Source organism: Micropterus salmoides, unplaced genomic scaffold (assembly GCF_014851395.1).
Source record: "Micropterus salmoides isolate LMB-PRFRI ecotype aquatic unplaced genomic scaffold, ASM1485139v1 Ms_hic_scaffold_6, whole genome shotgun sequence".
NCBI lineage: Eukaryota > Metazoa > Chordata > Actinopteri > Centrarchiformes > Centrarchidae > Micropterus > Micropterus salmoides.
Window position 1 is genome coordinate 23,438,774 of NW_024044348.1, and position 17,325 is coordinate 23,456,098.

At 39.4% G+C, this 17,325-nt stretch overlaps 2 protein-coding genes across 4 annotated transcripts in view; one reads left to right on the forward strand and one right to left on the reverse strand.

Annotated features, from left to right (window-relative positions):
* The window catches only part of hipk3b (homeodomain interacting protein kinase 3b), a 40,136-nt gene extending 37,073 nt beyond the window's left edge, over positions 1 to 3,063 (reverse strand). For both annotated transcript variants that reach the window (XM_038700486.1, XM_038700485.1), the window contains exon 1: positions 2,710 to 3,063. In XM_038700486.1, coding sequence (XP_038556414.1) covers positions 2,710 to 2,782 — 73 coding nt within the window. In that variant the 5' untranslated portion in view covers positions 2,783 to 3,063. The remainder of the gene's footprint in view (positions 1 to 2,709) is intronic.
* Positions 3,064 to 5,050: 1,987 nt separating this feature from the next.
* Positions 5,051 to 16,085, forward strand: cstf3 (cleavage stimulation factor, 3' pre-RNA, subunit 3). 2 transcript variants are annotated; one of them, XM_038701312.1, is made up of 20 exons: positions 5,051 to 5,263; positions 5,961 to 6,065; positions 6,259 to 6,354; positions 11,045 to 11,077; positions 11,849 to 11,946; positions 12,050 to 12,116; positions 12,204 to 12,238; positions 12,328 to 12,454; positions 12,559 to 12,636; positions 12,757 to 12,919; positions 13,169 to 13,278; positions 13,376 to 13,492; positions 13,586 to 13,804; positions 13,904 to 14,006; positions 14,237 to 14,306; positions 14,405 to 14,600; positions 14,696 to 14,846; positions 14,974 to 15,068; positions 15,193 to 15,253; positions 15,473 to 16,085. In XM_038701312.1, exons 1-20 carry the CDS (start codon positions 5,237 to 5,239, stop codon positions 15,670 to 15,672), a joined length of 2,151 nt encoding a protein of 716 aa, XP_038557240.1. In that variant the 5' UTR covers positions 5,051 to 5,236; the 3' UTR covers positions 15,673 to 16,085. The 2 variants fall into 2 exon arrangements, with proteins under 2 accessions (XP_038557240.1, XP_038557242.1); XM_038701314.1 differs by having other exon boundaries at positions 14,237 to 14,300.
* The last annotated feature ends 1,240 nt before the right edge of the window (positions 16,086 to 17,325 follow it).

Below are 17,325 nucleotides of genomic sequence, written 5' to 3' on the forward strand. Positions count from 1 at the left end.
TACTATTAAAACCCAGGGCACTGACCAGATCGCTGAATGCATATAGATATTTATGTACGGTTTTTGGGATCAGATGTTTACTTCTTGGGAAATTAGACGTTTTCAACTCACCAATTTTGTGATTCATGCAACACAGATTTTCTTGTCATCATGCTCTCTCAATAAAATCTCAATCTCAATTTGTTTTACTGCCTCATGTCTGTACGCACACCTCAAGATGACGTTATTCGGAAACCAGTCTTTCAGTTGGCCACAGTGCAATTCAGATAGCCAGCCGTCCCAAGTATATCAGATCAATGCAGCATGACATCACATTCCCAAGTCTCGTTGTTTGGGAAAACACTGTTTACAAATGTATTTACTAGCCACACAGTGCTGACTTTCTTCTAGCATTATCGCCCACAACCTTGCTTTTGCGGCCTTGCTACTGATATGCTGAGGAATGTGACACATGTACAGCAGACATGAGTGTCTCTGTAAAGGGGAAATCACACAAACATAGCACTATAGTTCTGTACTGTATGCACGGTGTTGTCTCAAAAGATTCACAGTATTCACAGATAGTAACCGGTGGCAGCTTCACTACATAAATGTTTTCAGACACTAGGTTGTAATACTTGAATACAAACTCATCTCTACTGACATGAATATTGATATGATATTTGAGGTATTAAAAAACTCAGAAAAAATAGGGATAGGTCACAATTTTCAAAGTCCTTAAATTATTTTAAAAACTCAAATAGTTTATCATCTTGTCTTCACAAATATATTTTTTTACTGGCGTTAAAATGTGTGTGTGGCACATTCAGTTCGGCTACAGCGCTGTGAGATGGGCCAGAGGCTCAGGTCATAGAATAGGAAATAAAGACTGTTTACAATATGAACACCACCACACTGCTACTATTCTTTATCAGCAGAGTACTTGAAGAATAGTCGAATGGTTCCCAGTGACTATGGAATAATATTTTTGCTTAAATGGCCGATCATTAGTCCCAATGAGAGTAAACATTAGCAGATAGCCTCTTTGGTATTACTTGTATTAGGGCAGTGTTCGACACAATCAAAACAAACTCAAGTAAAAACTGCAGTGATCTGGGATGGCATGTCATCCTCTCTCTCCAATATCTCTCCGCTATCCCTATCATGAAATATAGGCAACAAAGCCAAACTGCAGTGATCTTTGGTCCAGTAAGGAAAACTGTAATTACAAAAAGGGCAGCCACGATACATGATACTTTCTAGATCAAACTAAGCACCCATTCTGCCACATAAGCCAAAACTTCCCTCAGTGTCTGCTGTACCACTAGATTCAGCTTAGCATAGGAAAGCAAAAAAACACCCACAGTAAGTTATTCATTAATTCCAGGGCAACAAAAGAAGAAGTAGAACTATCAATCAGGGCAGGGAAAGTACATTAACTAGGTCTACATGCCACAGTGCAAGTCTTGAATTTCTCTTTCTACTTTCACCATGTCACAAAAAAAACACAAGTTTCAGTGAGACCACAGGAACTCCAAGTGATCGTTCACTGCCACGTGAAAAACTGGTAGCGCAAACTATCTTGCCTACAATCAGATAGGATACTTTTGTTTTGCTGGTGGTTATGTCAAAACTCTCATTTAGCAGCTCAACTTTTATTGTTAACCCCATAACAATTCTATAACACAAAACCACCACCTTCATTGTGGTAGGCCACAAGACAACACAGACCAAGTTGATTAACGTTATTACAGCCACGTTAAGTAAGATTAACTTGACATTCAATACATGCTAAACTGGCTAAGGTGAGATGGCAGGTCTGGGATGGGAAAGGGACTTTTTTTAAGCTGCTGTCTAAAATTTAAAGTTGTGGTGCAGTTTTCCACCCTGAAGGAGGCTTGTAAGATATTAACTAGCTTAACTAACATAACAAAATTCAGCACGCACTTTAGATACATAACGTTTCTGTATTGTACCAGATAAGGACTTTGATATATGATACCCATGACAATCACATGTAAAAGGGGTCCCTTAAATGACGCTTGTCAATTGCACATTCAGACCAAGTAAAATCCAGCGTGTATAATTCCTTAAATTAAAAGATAAGATTTAACGATAGTAAATTGAAAGTTTGTGTTAACCTAGCCTTCATCATGGTTAAGCGTTAACGTTATCTTGAAATGTTTTGCTGAGTGAAGTGAGTCACTTACGAAGCCAGGTGTTATTAGCTGACATGTATAAAGTAATACAACACTCACAAGTTAAGTCACTCGGTCCATATTGTCCATTTAGCGAGGTTACTGATAGAAACATCTACTAAAGCTATCATAGTTCGCATAGTTAAAGATCTACAGTTAGGCAACATGTTAAAAAGAAATCAACGGGTAGCCGTGACAACACTGAAGTGATAAACGTTAACAGGTTATTGTCCAGTGCACTCGCGTTCATAATTACCACCAACGTCATCGCTACCGCTGTTTGGTAGAATAATAAAACGAATTCACCACCCATAAATTCATTACCGCAATGTGCTGACAGAGCTATCATTAGCTACGTACGAGGCTTATGTTGAAACTGTTGAAACCTTATACAGCCATAGACAGCCAAAAGCTCGCTAGCTTGTAAGTTTCTAGCTAAGTTATGACTTTGTATTACGTCACATTTAAAGTATCGTTTCAAATGTTTCGCTAAACTAATATCACAAATGACAGCCTTAACTCAACCACTTACCTTCACATAGAGTCACTATAAGTATAATCCAGGGCTTCTCTGAACATGTTATGGACTTATAAATCCATACCATGCACAGTTCGCCTGCATTGCTGCCATCTTGTCCTAGACGACAGGAAGGGAGAGCTTGCTCTCGGTAACGACACCATCTCCCACATTTTAAACATTAAATAACTCCTGCTTATGAGCGTCCAGAAACACCCCACCGAGTCCAAGTTGTAGCTACACAGTTCAAATTCGTCTCCTTCCTCTTTGGGCAAAGTAGCCCATCTCTGAAAGGGTGTCTGTTACCCCTACTAGACGTGCGGTCCCGCGGCCCTGGCTGCCTCTAACATGTCCTTTTTCTCTAGCAACTGCAAGCAAATGTTTGTGAACTGACGGCATTGGCCAGACCAGAGTAATCGATCACCGATCAGATAGTTCCCAAAAAATCAGGATTCAGTGGTACATTCATGTCGAATACACTAAAATAGATAAAAAATGGAGACAATATCTTCATAAGAAACGTCATAGTAAACATTTGGTGAGAAGATGCATACTGTATATACATATAGACTAAAGATGGAAATGTTATATTGTGTGTATTTAAAAGGATTAGAGTAACAAAGGAATTAACTGCTGTGATCAGAGACGGTTACCATGTACATTTGGTTGTTAAGCATTCACTATTTAGGCTACTCCCTTGCAAGTTAATTGAAAAAACAGTGATAAGAAGGCAGTCACATCCATAGGGTTGAGAAGGCTTTATCGGTGATGGCAATAAGTGGTAATAAATGAGTGGTAATCAACTGAATGAGGAAAATAGCTTCTAGTGATAAGTGTTGATAACTGATATGTAAAATTCTTAGGTGATGTACAACATCATTAGGTTGGTTCCATTGATCAGTTTCTGAAATTTGCTTCATATTTGAAAATGCAATGGCAGAACGTAATGATAACAATTGATGTTCTTACTTCTTTAGCAAAATGTCAACAGCAGAGTTAGCAAATTAGTGGGGGAGGACAAGCTGAAGTCTACTGCTCAGACAGTCAGGAGGCACCCAGCTGACAGAGTAAGCTGCTCATAAACCCCTCGGTGTCTGGGAAGGCCAGCTCTAATCTAATCCTCCAAAATACATACAATGTCTCTCCCAGTCCCCACCCCAATTACAGACAACAAACCACCAGATGGAAAGCAGGTGTGGACACCTTTTGTATAACTTGGTGGTTCATGAGTAAACACAGCTGGGGTGGATTAGTCCACACCTCTACAAGCCCTTTAAAGGTTTGTACATTCTTTCCTTGTGGAAGACGCAAGGGTGAGCCGAGGGATGTTGCATGCATTCACCATCAAATCTAGAAAACAATATTCTTTAATACTCTTACAAGAAAATATTATTAACAGTGTCCTACAAAGATATGCTAACAACCTCAAATCAACCAATAATCATGTCAGGGTTTCCAGATTTTACTCAACTGTTTTTTTCTTCTCCACAAATGTTGGGTTCAACAAGACTCAATCACAATCACACTCAGAATAGTGTAAAAACATCTGCAGTTTAATTAATAGCAGAAAAACATTACTATTGTAAGATCACATTAGTTCACTTCATGATGGGTGTTCTTGTCTGCAGGTGAGGAAAAAAAAATTACACTTGTTAACTTGTGATCAGGTAACTGCTCTATGGTCTTTTGCTCTGGTCTGTTTCAGGTTGTTGGCCAGATGACACACACAAGCGCGCGCAATTGCTATATTGATAGCGGTGGTTACTATTTGTCTCCCCCTACTGGCCAGCAAGATGACCTGCATTGTACAGTACTGAACGAGCTGTTAGATGTTTTTATGATTTGAGTCACCAGAACAATTGTGTATAGTCCTACATAGTGGGTGGAGGGATTGGAGTTATAGGGTAGAACAAATATGACGGTTTGTATATGTCTAATGATCACAGCGAGAGATTTGCGGTTGCACTTGAACCACCCAAATGTACGTGCATAAACATAGGCTCTACACGCTATAGTAAAACATTATTTGCTAGTGTTTTAACTCAGGCGTGCTGCACACACGATAGACTAACATTTAAAATTATGCATCATCTGTTTATTAGTAATAGGCGACTAAAGTCTATTGCAGGCAAATGCTACAATATATGCCTCGCATTCAACCATAGGCCTCCACACATACCACTTATCCATTCCTTTCTGACTGCAAGAAATAGCGTGATTACATATTGCAACATTTAATTTGCGCAGTCACACATACGTTTTTACACGTTGGATCCATATCAGGTTAGGTCACGTTTTATTTTGAAGGATTCGCGGCGGAAGTGTTATTGTTGTTGCTGCTGAGGGCGGAGCGGAACACAAGTTTCACGCCATTTTGAGACAGTGGCCAACCGTTGAGCAGCTTTATGCTTTAGGCCAGTGTGTTCGACCCATTTGAAGCTATGCCGATTGCTTAGTCGTTTTTAAAAAATTGCCATCACGTTATTATTTGAGCGTTAATGCAACTGATATAACATTTAGCACCTAGATCACCCTTTCAGCCATGTCCACCGAGGGAACAGCCGACCAGGTAACGTTAGCTATATGTAGTTCGAAGCTAACCCTTACCGAAACGCTAGCATAACTTAGCTTGTGTATTATTCTTGGATAATGTTAGCAAGTCGATTCTGCGGCAGTATGTGCATTCTATTGTTAGTTTTTATACGTCCACATTAGCTAGAATACACAATTACACAGACAGTTTAGCGTTTTGTCGTAAAATTGCAAGTTTCACCTGTTGTAACGTTACGCCATGTTGCCTAACGTTAGCTAACTAAGTGTAGCATTGTCGCTACTTACCGTTAGTTGTCCAGCGATAACGGGCTAAACGAACTTAACAAGTTAACATGCATGTGATGTTATTAACGTACGATTACGTTAGTCCTCGCCATAGATAGTAGTTTTCTCGGTGCTTGAAACGTCTCTCGTGTCACTTAGAAAGACATAGCTAACGTTAGCTAGCGTACAAACACGGTGTAGAGTGATTGTAACTTGATTTACCTATCAAATATTCGCAAGGCTGTTGTTTCTGATAGTTCTATCGCATGCTACAGGAGCGTACCCAAGCATGCAGGGCCCCATTAATCGGTACTTAACTCATCCCAATATTATGAGCCTGTATTTAGTCTTATGTATGCCGTGGGCCCCTAGAGTTGTCACCACAGTGCACTGCAAGTCCATTCAGCAGCATAACCATTTTGTCCTGTGCCTTTTGTGTTGTCTTGCAGGCTGCGGCAGAGTATATTCCAGAGAAGGTGAAGAAGGCAGAAAAGAAGTTGGAAGAAAACCCATATGACCTTGACGCATGGAGCATTCTGATTCGAGAAGCACAGGTTTAGTGACACAGAGTTGCATTCCTCGGGTTAAGCAAACTGGGAATATGGGTGGGGAGGGGGGGTTGGTGGTGATATGGGATTAGGAGTTATAGACTGTTACAATACAAAACCATTTCATCTTTTTCCCCCCACATGATTGCTTCTTCATATGTCAAATAGTGTGGAATGTAAATGCATTCTCCTTCTTTAGAACCAACCCATAGATAAAGCAAGGAAGACTTATGAGCGACTTGTCACGCAGTTCCCGAGTTCTGGCAGATTCTGGAAACTATTCATTGAAGCAGAGGTTAATACATTTTCTTTTTTTTAGTGTGCATGGCTGAGGATTTTCCTAACATGATCAACAATGTGATTTTCACACAAACAAAATGTCTCTTAGTTCAGTGAAGTTTAAAGTCACAATTCTTGTTTTGAATCACTAGGCCTGACTACTTTGCTACTAGCCTGTTTACGTTGCAAGTATATTATCAATGGTCAACAGCAACAAATAAAGACATTTTGACAGTTGAAAGCATTTACCTGCATAAGAACATCCTACACAATGGACCTGGATTTAACCTAGCTTTAGGATGATGAAAGAAGATCTCGATTTCAGGCTCTAGCTAGACTCATTAAGAATTGTGCCTTTAAACGTAAACAAAGGGGAATTTAGCTCTAACCATTTCTTTTTCAGAATTTTTTTTATGTTCCCAGGATTTAAAAAAACAACAACCAGCAAACATATTCTCTGCGTCGTATTTAAATGGGGTAAAGTGCATTTGTTGCATGTTTGGTCTGCAACAGTATTAAAACTATTTTAATGGTATTGGAGTGCATTAGCCTTTTATTCACTTGTCGTGTCAATTTATTGCCTCCTGTGTCATTTCTTTCGGGTAATTTTATAAACAAATATTTTGATTGTGTGGCCCATTTTTTTCCCCTTGAGACTCCCCCACTCCTCCTGAATATATGACCAGTGACCCATTTGCCTTGATGCCATCAACATGCTTTGCTATTAATGCAATCAGCTACTGATTGGATGATTCATTTCCCCTTGCACATAATCATTTGTGCTAACCCGGTGAAGTGCACTTTCTGATGCCCTCCACCTGTGCAGATGACTACTGCAGCTGGTGTTAAAAAAAACATTGCTTGCACAAAGCTGCACAGCATTATCAAGCATCAGAATTTAGCTTCTTAGTTTAAAGTCCAGTGTGTAGTTCTGGAAAATGATCTCTGTTGCTCTATGTTGAGATTGTTGTGGTTTGTTGTTGTGGAGTTGCTCCCCTGGGTGAAGCTACCCTCTGGCCCTCCCCTATTCCTCTCACCTCCTGTCTTCACTCACTTTGATTACCCAGCACAAGAAAGGCCTGGTGTGATATTTCACATATGTAATGAAATGGGGGGGGACACAATGCTTCCTTTTCCAAATGATCTAAGCCTCTTAGGAACAGTCCTTAATAATTTACCCTAGCCTACAGATGGCACTAACTGTACTTGTGCCAGCAAAGCACAAGGTGCTCCACACTACTAATATATTGCCCGCTCGGGCAAAGATGACAGCCAGCAACAACCTAAAGAAAGCTAGAGCAGAGCTGTTTCTACAAATGGTATATGCAGAACATCAGAAAATAAAATTGAGTAGATCTAGACATCCTAACATCACCAAAACATTTTTGTGGCAGGCAAGTTCATTTCTCTTATAGGTGACCCAGATTTCATATTTTTATTCCCTTAGAAACAAGCTTAATTACCCTGAGATTTACATATGTATTTGTGCCCAATATGTGTAAATTCCTGGACATAAATTTTAATCTTACACAGGTGCAGCTTTGGACTGTGATTGTTGGAAGGTGGGTAATTACCTAAAGCGTCTGGAGTATGGGGACAATGTTACTGACAAGTTCATTTATAGTAGACACATTAGATATTAGCACCAAGTTAAGTCCCTTTTAGGCTTTCCTTTTTTAGATTCCTGCCAAATAGAAATCACTCACTCAGAAAACCCTTTTGAAAATAAAATGTTTTAAGGGGAAGATAAGCAAATTACATTATACTGCAAATAGTCCAGTCCCTTTAAAGTAAAATGAAGAAATGTTTATTTTGAAGATATAATTTATTTTCAGCCAATTTCTATTGACCTATTTATTATTATTATTACTAAATTCCAAACTGCAATCTTCAGTCCAAAACATATAACACTAACAATTAGTGTGACATTTTTATTTATTTATTGGAGAAAAAGCAGACAATTACACAATTTAGATTTTTAATCAATTTGTTGGTTTTAATAGCTTACAACTCATTTGCTTTTCATAGTATAAATACACCTACCTAATTCGGTAAGTATGTGGATGAGTTCTTATTCCCACACCCTACATTATTACTTGTAGGTTAGGACTATACCTTAACTGATCAAAGGTGGAAACCACCATTACCTTACAAAACCTACTTGCGTGAAAGGCTCCATATTCTGCTCTTATTGTGTATTCTCGTGAGAGAGTCTGGTTGTCAAGATTTTACGTGGACCTCATTTGTAAAAGTTGCACACCAGGCAAATCACACCAAGTATTGGTAGTATTCATTACTCTCCTCTTTTAGAGAGTCCAGCTCAGTCAGGATTATCCACACATTACATTCACAGAAATGCCTAGTTGAGTATTATAAACTTGATCAGCAAAGGTCTGACACAATGCAGGACTTAATTGTTGAATTATATTTTTGGCCCCCATAACATGATTGTTAAAAACAACATGCAGTAAAGATGTGACTTGTGAGAAGAGCATATTGAGGCAAACTTTCCCAGTCTGTTGGTCTTTGAGACTATTTCAGGATACTTTTTTTGTCATGCTTTCTAAAAACCCTTTCATTGGGCAGTGTACGCCATGACAGAGAAAAAATGTATTGTTTATCTTGAGCGAGAAATCAGGAGGAACTAAAAAATAAAAATCTTGCATAGCTCAAATCAGCATCATAATTTATACGGCATAAATGATCTAAAAGCTGTCACCAAATGCAGTCCAGTTACTCTGCTTTCACAGCTGGATTGTAGAAATAGTGCACAATTTCACACTTTTTAATTGTGCAATGTAGAAAGATAATATCAGCCAGTAATGTGCATTTACTGGGCCTGTGAATATTCCATCCCCATGTGGACAAAATTCATCATAATTTTGATACAGTGTGGCTGTTTCCATTCCGTCTTTAAGGAAATTGATTTGGCCAGAGAAATTTTCCATGCAGTCGTATTTGACAAATAGCAAAGATGTCATGCTTTATTTTCCTGATAGGAATTATGCTGTTTCACAAATCTTTTTCTGCCTCCTACATCCTGCATTTGTTTAAATGTTATCTAACTTTATTTTGCTGACCTTTCTTTTCTCATATTAAAGTAAGTTAATGGTGTGGTTAAAGGATCATATAGGTGTGTTGCAGAGTGTTTCTAGCAGTGATCTTTAGCAGAGTTGTGCTTCATGAGGCGGTTTATGTAACATGCTCATCCCTTAAAGCAGCTAGATGAGGTGTTGTAATGTTTACCTCTAGAAACATCTGTAACCATCTCACCAGCATATTATACCATTATTGCAGTCTTAACTCATGTGCATTATGTAGCTGATCTACTTCAGGGTAGCATAAGGAAACACTTCCAGGATTCACATATGTTGCTGTAAAGGCTTATTGTAACCAAATGTTTTACACACTGAAAAATGTCCATTTAGCCATACAAAGTCTTGGTTATCCCGAGAAAGCCTAATTGAATTGTTTCAAAATGTCATACTCCAGATTGTATATCTGGGGCATTATGTGATGTTTTGCAGGTGAATGAACTGACCTCTTGGCTAAAAATAAACATCAGTAGATGCATGTTCCAAATACCATGCCTCTTGTCTCTGTTTTGTAATGAAGGAAAAAGCTTAATGTGTCAGTGTGCAGTGCCTGGAATGACATGGAAAAATAATGTAGGTCAGTCTTTTTTGGGGGGAAAGTACCCTGAAGGCACTCTTGACATCAGTTGGCTTTTACTGCATTGTTAAACAAAGATCCAGCTTTAAGAAATAATTTTCTTAGAAAATATACTTTTGTAGGTGTCAAGTGTTGAGGTCGTACAAAATTTTTCATGTGTTGTATGAGAGATTCATTCGGCCGTTTTGAATTGCATTGCTTCGTTCATTAATTGCAAATTACTAAAATGAACTTTTCATCTTGGAATGTTGAATTTTTCTTTTGGATGTTGGGTACCATTTGTACATGCCAGGGTGGAGAAAGATGTTTTAAAGGTATGATTGTGGGCCTTTGATCAATCGCAGACAGTTGAGAGGTGACAGGATGCAAAAGGAGAGAGAGGGGATCCAACCAGGGATGTTGCGATCACAGTATATGGAATGCGTCTCTTTGTAATTATTGACTCTCTTACATCAGTGCACTGCACCTTCTCAGTTTACAAAGCAGGTAAAGACCCCATGACACTATTACTTTGTTTTTTCCAGGCTAGTTTACTTTTGCTTTTTTACTTAGTAGAGCACATTCATGTAAACATAATGGGATGGGCCCGGGGTGCGAATACCACAGAAACAGCACTTCCTGTCTGTACCAGAGGGTGCTTGGAGACTGTTGCCTCAACTCAGACCATACAGTGCAACCATGTTTACCAAGGGAGCACACCGACGGTCTTTTTTTGAAAAACATCAAATACTGTATTTCTCAAATTCTGACCACCTTTTTCAGTATCTTTGTTAAAGTTAGTATTTAAAATCTGCATTCTGAACTTTTTGTCAGGATTTTTTTTCTGTAACCCGTGGTCACTGGTGTTTTTCTGGGTTATGTGGTGCAATATAGATAGAAAATAAACCCCTTTTTAAAAGGAATTTCTTGTGTGAATTTCACTTTGTTGATCTTCCCCGTGTGTGAGTGATTATATTTGCATGAATGCATGTTTCCTTCAAGCCATAAAAATAGGAGACATGAATTAACATTAACATTTACATTCTTATTTCCAGATCAAGGCTAAAAACTATGACAAAGTAGAAAAGGTAAGTGTCCATCACACATCATGAAAGGTGACTAGTGTATTATTTTGATAGCTGTGTATGTATAATGTCCATTTAAGGCATTATTGTATAATAAGGCATCTAAAACAAATGTGCAAGGCATGGCATTTTGGAACCCGCACAAAATGTGTGCAGATGGGAGAACTTTAAAAAAAAAAAATTTTTTTTAATGGAGTTCTTTGAAGTGTAACTTGATTTGCCTGCATTACTGGCTTGCAGCCATAGCTGTTATTTTGTACATTCTGTAATTTGTACTGGCTTTGTTATCAGATTATAAAATGAATATTTGTTATTTTTGTCTTTGTTGGTTCCACCTTGTTTTCTACTTTTAATAAATAATGTGAGCGCCTGAATGTCATCAACACATTTGTATCCCGTCAGCTTCATATTCGTTTGAGTTTTTGGAGGAGCTCACTGAAATGTAGGCCACATCTGAGGCCTGTCTAATGAAGCAGGATATCTGAAGTGCCCTGCACTGTGCTGAGTAAAATCTGGACCCCCCCCTCCAGTCTGGCACATGGGCTAAAGTAAAAACCGCTTTTCTGAGTAATCCTCCTACATAGGATATGCCACTAATGATCAGCCTGCTAGTTTGAGCATGGGTTAATAAAACCAAATCAATGAAACACTTTAGAAGGATGGTCGTCTTGTGGAATTTATACAGTATATATTATTATATTTTGTACAGTAATTTAAAATGTCAGTTTGTATCTGTTCCAGATATTTTATCTTTCTGTATTTTCGCTGATGTAGTTGTTTCAGAGATGCCTAATGAAAGTCTTGCACATTGACCTGTGGAAATGCTACCTCTCATATGTTCGAGAGACCAAAGGGAAGCTGCCTAGCTACAAGTAAGAGAGCATGCCACACTGTGAGGTTAAGCATGTTCACATATTGTCATGCTGTACTGTAAAATTCACATGTTACTGAATAGATTTATTTTCTCATCCTCAGAGAGAAGATGGCCCAGGCGTATGACTTTGCGCTGGATAAAATTGGAATGGAAATTATGTCTTATCAGGTACATATATCTGAACCATTTATTTGTAACTGTGTGTGAGTTTCTATGAACTACTGTCACCTAACAGCTATTCATCTCCTCTACCAGATTTGGGTGGACTACATCAACTTCCTCAAAGGAGTGTAAGTTTCTTTTTTCCTGTAATATTGGGAGACTTTATAAACTGCATTAGCAACCTCTTAAACGTCATATTTGTTTTGTGCTCCATTAGAGAGGCTGTGGGCTCATATGCAGAGAACCAACGGATCACTGCAGTACGGAGGGTGTACCAGAGAGGCTGTGTGAACCCCATGATCAACATTGAGCAGCTCTGGAGAGATTATAGCAAATATGAGGAGGTGAGTGACCCACCCAGGCCTCTGGCCTCTATCTGTCTACCTGTGTATGTGTGCACATAGGGGGTTTTAGCTGTTAAAGACTGACTTGTCTATTTCATGAACAGGGAATCAATGTGCATTTGGCCAAAAAGATGATTGAGGATCGAAGTAGGGACTACATGAACGCCAGGAGAGTGGCAAAGGTAATTGAACAAGTCGTCATAAATATGTACAGGCCTGTTTTGAACCTTGTGCTATATATATTGAAAAGTCTTTGTAAACTGATTATATATACTGATTGTTGTATGGTTTGTGTAATTCAGGAGTATGAGACTGTGATGAAGGGGTTGGACAGGAACGCGCCCTCAGTACCACCCCAGAACTCTCCTCAGGAAGCCCAGCAAGTGGAAATGTGGAAGAAGTACATCCAGTGGGAAAAAAGCAACCCATTGCGCACAGAAGACCAGACCCTCATCACAAAGAGAGGTGACTTTTTGTGGACTGTGATTTTGTGGTCAAATTTTAACACAACACAATATATTGTGTTAAAATTTGTAAATTATATGTGCATCCAAAAGGCCTGTGATTCCAGAAAATCCAGTAAATCCTGTAGGAACGCAGCCACTAGAGGGCGACATTGACACTTTTCTCCCCACTCGTGGTTTCGATTCATTGATTCTGGATTTAATGAAGACCAGACGTGGTAGTTAATTGCTGCTGTGTTCTGTGCTGCAGTGATGTTTGCCTATGAGCAGTGCCTGCTGGTGCTTGGCCACCATCCAGACGTATGGTATGAGGCAGCACAGTACCTGGAGCAGTCCAGCAAACTGCTAGCAGAGAAAGGGGTAAGAGATAAAACCTTTCAGACACATGTTGAGTATTTTTCAGAGAAGCCACGCTTGAGCTCTCCTATAATTCTTAAAATGTTTTCTGTTCTGTCAGGATATGAATAACTCCAAGCTGTTTAGTGATGAGGCAGCGAACATCTATGAACGTGCCATTGGGACTCTTCTGAAGAAGAACATGCTTCTGTATTTTTCATTTGCTGACTATGAAGAAGTGAGCGCCCAGTTGCTTACTCAGCACAAATTGTAATCAATAGGCCAAGAGACGCAGCCACTCATCAACATGTATCTTTTGCTTTCCTCGCAGAGTCGCATGAAATACGAGAAGGTCCACAGCATCTATAATAAGCTGCTGGCCATTGAGGACATTGACCCCACGCTGGTCTACATTCAGTACATGAAGTTTGCCAGGAGGGCAGAGGGGATCAAATCTGGTCGCACCATCTTCAAAAAGGCCCGAGAGGATCTACGCACACGTCACCATGTGTATGTGACGGCAGCGTTGATGGAGTACTACTGCAGTAAGGTAAATGCTCATAATCACATATTTGGTATGTGTACGGTGTGACTAAAATCAATCTCACAAACGTCTATTTTTTTTCTCTCTCTCCATCTTTCCACACAGGATAAATCGGTGGCTTTCAAGATTTTCGAGCTTGGTTTAAAGAAATATGGCGACATTCCAGAGTACATACTGGCATACATTGATTACCTCTCACACCTTAACGGTGGGTTATGTATAATTGCACAAAAATGTGTGAAATACGTTCTTTACTACTAATCCATTAATGTGAGTGGAGATGTTTTGATACTATTGCTGAATCAGTTGATACCGAGGAAGCAGTGATGTCCTGATATCAGCTGTTAGAAGATGAAAGATGTTCCATTATTGTCATAGTAATGGAAGATAAATGCATAACCCTCTTTTTTTTTCTTCTTCTTCTTCTTCTCTCTCCAGAGGACAACAACACCAGGGTTCTGTTTGAACGTGTCCTCACCTCAGGAAGCTTGTCACCTGAAAAGTCAGGGTAACGTATTAATTAAGTTGGGTTATGTATGCAACTGATGTAATAATCGATATTTCTTAAAGATGTTTGCTGATTTTTGGTTTTCATTCATTGTTCAGCGAGATCTGGGCTCGGTTCCTAGCTTTTGAGAGCAACATAGGAGACCTGGCCAGTATTCTGAAAGTGGAGCGCAGGCGATTCACTGCCTTCAAGGATGAGTACGAAGGCAAAGAAACAGCCTTGCTAGTAGATAGGTACAAGTTCATGGACCTGTATCCCTGCTCGGCTAGTGAGCTCAAGGCCCTTGGATACAAGGTGTGTATGTTGCCCTTTAAAGATGACACAACGGTTATACAGATCTGGCTTTTCGCTCAGCTGATATTCAAACAGTTTCTCCTGTGTGTTCGTAGGACGTGTCTCGTGCCAAACTGGCAGCGCTGCTCCCAGAGACTGTGGTGGCGCCCTCTACACCTGCACTAAAGGATGAAGCTGACCGTAAACCTGAGTACCCCAAACCTGACACCAATCAGATGATCCCCTTCCAGCCACGTCACCTCGCCCGTACGTAGCCCATATCTGGTCTTCTCCCAAGTCCACTGGATGTTGTAACAAATCTCTTCTTTTCTATATTTACTTACTACATGAAATGATCCATCTTTGATGTAGCCTCTTGTGTTCCTCCCCACAGCTCCAGGTTTGCACCCTGTCCCTGGTGGAGTTTTCCCAGTCCCCCCAGCTGCTGTTGTCCTAATGAAGCTGCTCCCTCCACCTACGTGCTTCACTGTGAGTAGTAGCAGCAGCAGCTTAATACTATAAAGCTCATATTCACTGCTAAGGAATAAAAGACGAAAGCAGCCTTTTTTTGTTTCTACTTGAATGCAAAGAGTCTGATTGTTTCTCGCTGCAGGGTCCCTTTGTTCAAGTGGATGAGCTTATGGAAACATTCAGGAGATGCACACTTCCTGAGAGTAAGTTGTTTTTGTCAGCACTTTAGATGAATCCAGACCATTTCTATTTTTAGCCACGTGGCTCTGGTGATGGAAATGTCAGTCAGTCGGTCATGTGACCAACACTTTGGAACAGGGTAAAATATCTTGACAGCTGTCAGATAAAATGCGTTCTAGTGTGTCATACAATTGTTCAGCCCCCTATCTGACATGTTACTGATGTATTTTCTGTCTCGTTAGCTGTCGATGCTGCTGTAGAGCTGATCACTGGTAGACAGCCCGATGCAGGAGGGGAGGGCAATGGATCCATGGAGAACCATGCTATTGCCAAGTCACTCAAGAGGCCTAACGCTGACTCTGACGAGGAGGATGACAAAGGAGCTGTGGCTCCGCCCATACACGACATCTACCGCGCACGCCAACAGAAGAGGATTCGATAAACTAAACGAAAACACACACTGAACCCAACAAGAATGTAATCTTAAACAGGTGGTCCTATGGAGTAAACCTACGTGTCCACATTTCTGAGGGCGTCTTGACAGATTCTAGATGCGTTGATCTCTGTACAGAAGACAAGCATACATGCACACACACACACACACACACTCACACAGACATACGTACAGTATGTACACCCGAGTGTTCTTGTTTGTTTGTTTGTCAGCAGTTTTTATTTTTAAAGACTGACCATTATACTGTACAAAATTTTTAATTCAACTTTTGATTTTGGCACACAGCTCAGTTTTGGCCTTGTGATGTTCCAGTGATGGCAAAGTGGAATCAAACTTTTTTTAGATAACCGAAGGAAACACAATTCCTTTCAATAAAAGTTGGAAAAAAAATTCAACCATAATTTGCTTCTTTATTTGGCTTTAACTTGAACTGATTTATTGCTACCTCTCTGTAACTGATTAGACATGTTATCAAGACTCTAGCACAGCCATGCTGGGCCTTATCATTACAACTAGGGGGCAGCAGATTCCACTCGGTTGTTTATCTGAAAGGATCAATCATCCTCTTTTAAAAGTCAGATGTAAATGAGCAGGATTTCATAGGCTTACATGTATCCACTAAACATAAGGGCAAGATAGCTTTAAAAAAGTTTTATTTGGGAAATGGTTTGCTTCTATTTGCATTTTAGTTAGATGTAGACTTTTAAGATTGAAAATGCAAAGTAAAAATGTTTGCTGTAGTTGTAAAAAAAAAAAAGAAAAAAAAAGGGCAAAGCTTTGAGCTGATACTAATTTAAGCAGCATTAACTCATATCAGATAGTTCTTTAGTTGTGACAAACTCTCCTTAATTGAAAAAATAATGAGCATTTTCCGATGTCAGCCAGCTGCTTATTTTCACATTGGTCTGGGTATGTCATTATTTGTCTGACCAGCACAGCTTTTGTTCTGAGTGTGTGGCAGCCTATCTCAGTGCTGAGCCTATTCACAGGTAAAGCAGTTTACGCAGAACGCCACTCTAGTGCTACATGATGAAGTCTGAATGCTACTTTAACATTTGGAAAATTGCCAATTGAGCTTAGAAACCGAAACAAGTGAGTGTAATAAAAAATATAAAAATTGCTCTATTATATCTTCACCTTGTGGGTGTTTGTATTTAATAGCTTCTGAATGATAAATGTTAGAGAATCATTTGTTTCCCTAAATGTGTTGTTGTAGAGCTCTCTACAAACAGTACCTATCAAGCAATGTAACTATTGGCCCTTTCTCATTGCCCTGCTGTGAATTTGAAGTCACTGATTACAGCTAGACAACCGTCAGAACATATTAAGAGTTAGCTGATCTTTCTTTTTTTCATTGGCATATCTAACTAACACAAAAAACAAAACGTCCTGGAAATGAAAGTACCACTCATTTTCATCTTTGATTTGAATTTGATAAGCTGATGTTTGCAGATGTTAAGAGGACATTAGCTGGAGGCTGGAAATGTTAAAGTAACAATGATAGAATACGAGAAACAGTACTGGCCTGGTAAAAAGTGAAAACATTATATTACTTCGAAACTACTTTTTTATTTTACAGAAAGACTGCGCAACTACAATTTGGAGTTGACTGTTTTTTTATGCCACTCTATTATAAAAGCA

Excerpts from the sequence above, each read along its gene's own strand:
- cstf3 (XM_038701312.1), top strand. The coding sequence starts at position 5,237 with ATGTCCACCGAGGGAACAGCCGACCAG. Across the intron at positions 14,847-14,973 it reads CCAGCCACGTCACCTCGCCC|CTCCAGGTTTGCACCCTGTC; the intron begins GTACGTAGCCCA and ends TCCTCCCCACAG. Across the intron at positions 15,254-15,472 it reads GAGATGCACACTTCCTGAGA|CTGTCGATGCTGCTGTAGAG; the intron begins GTAAGTTGTTTT and ends CTGTCTCGTTAG.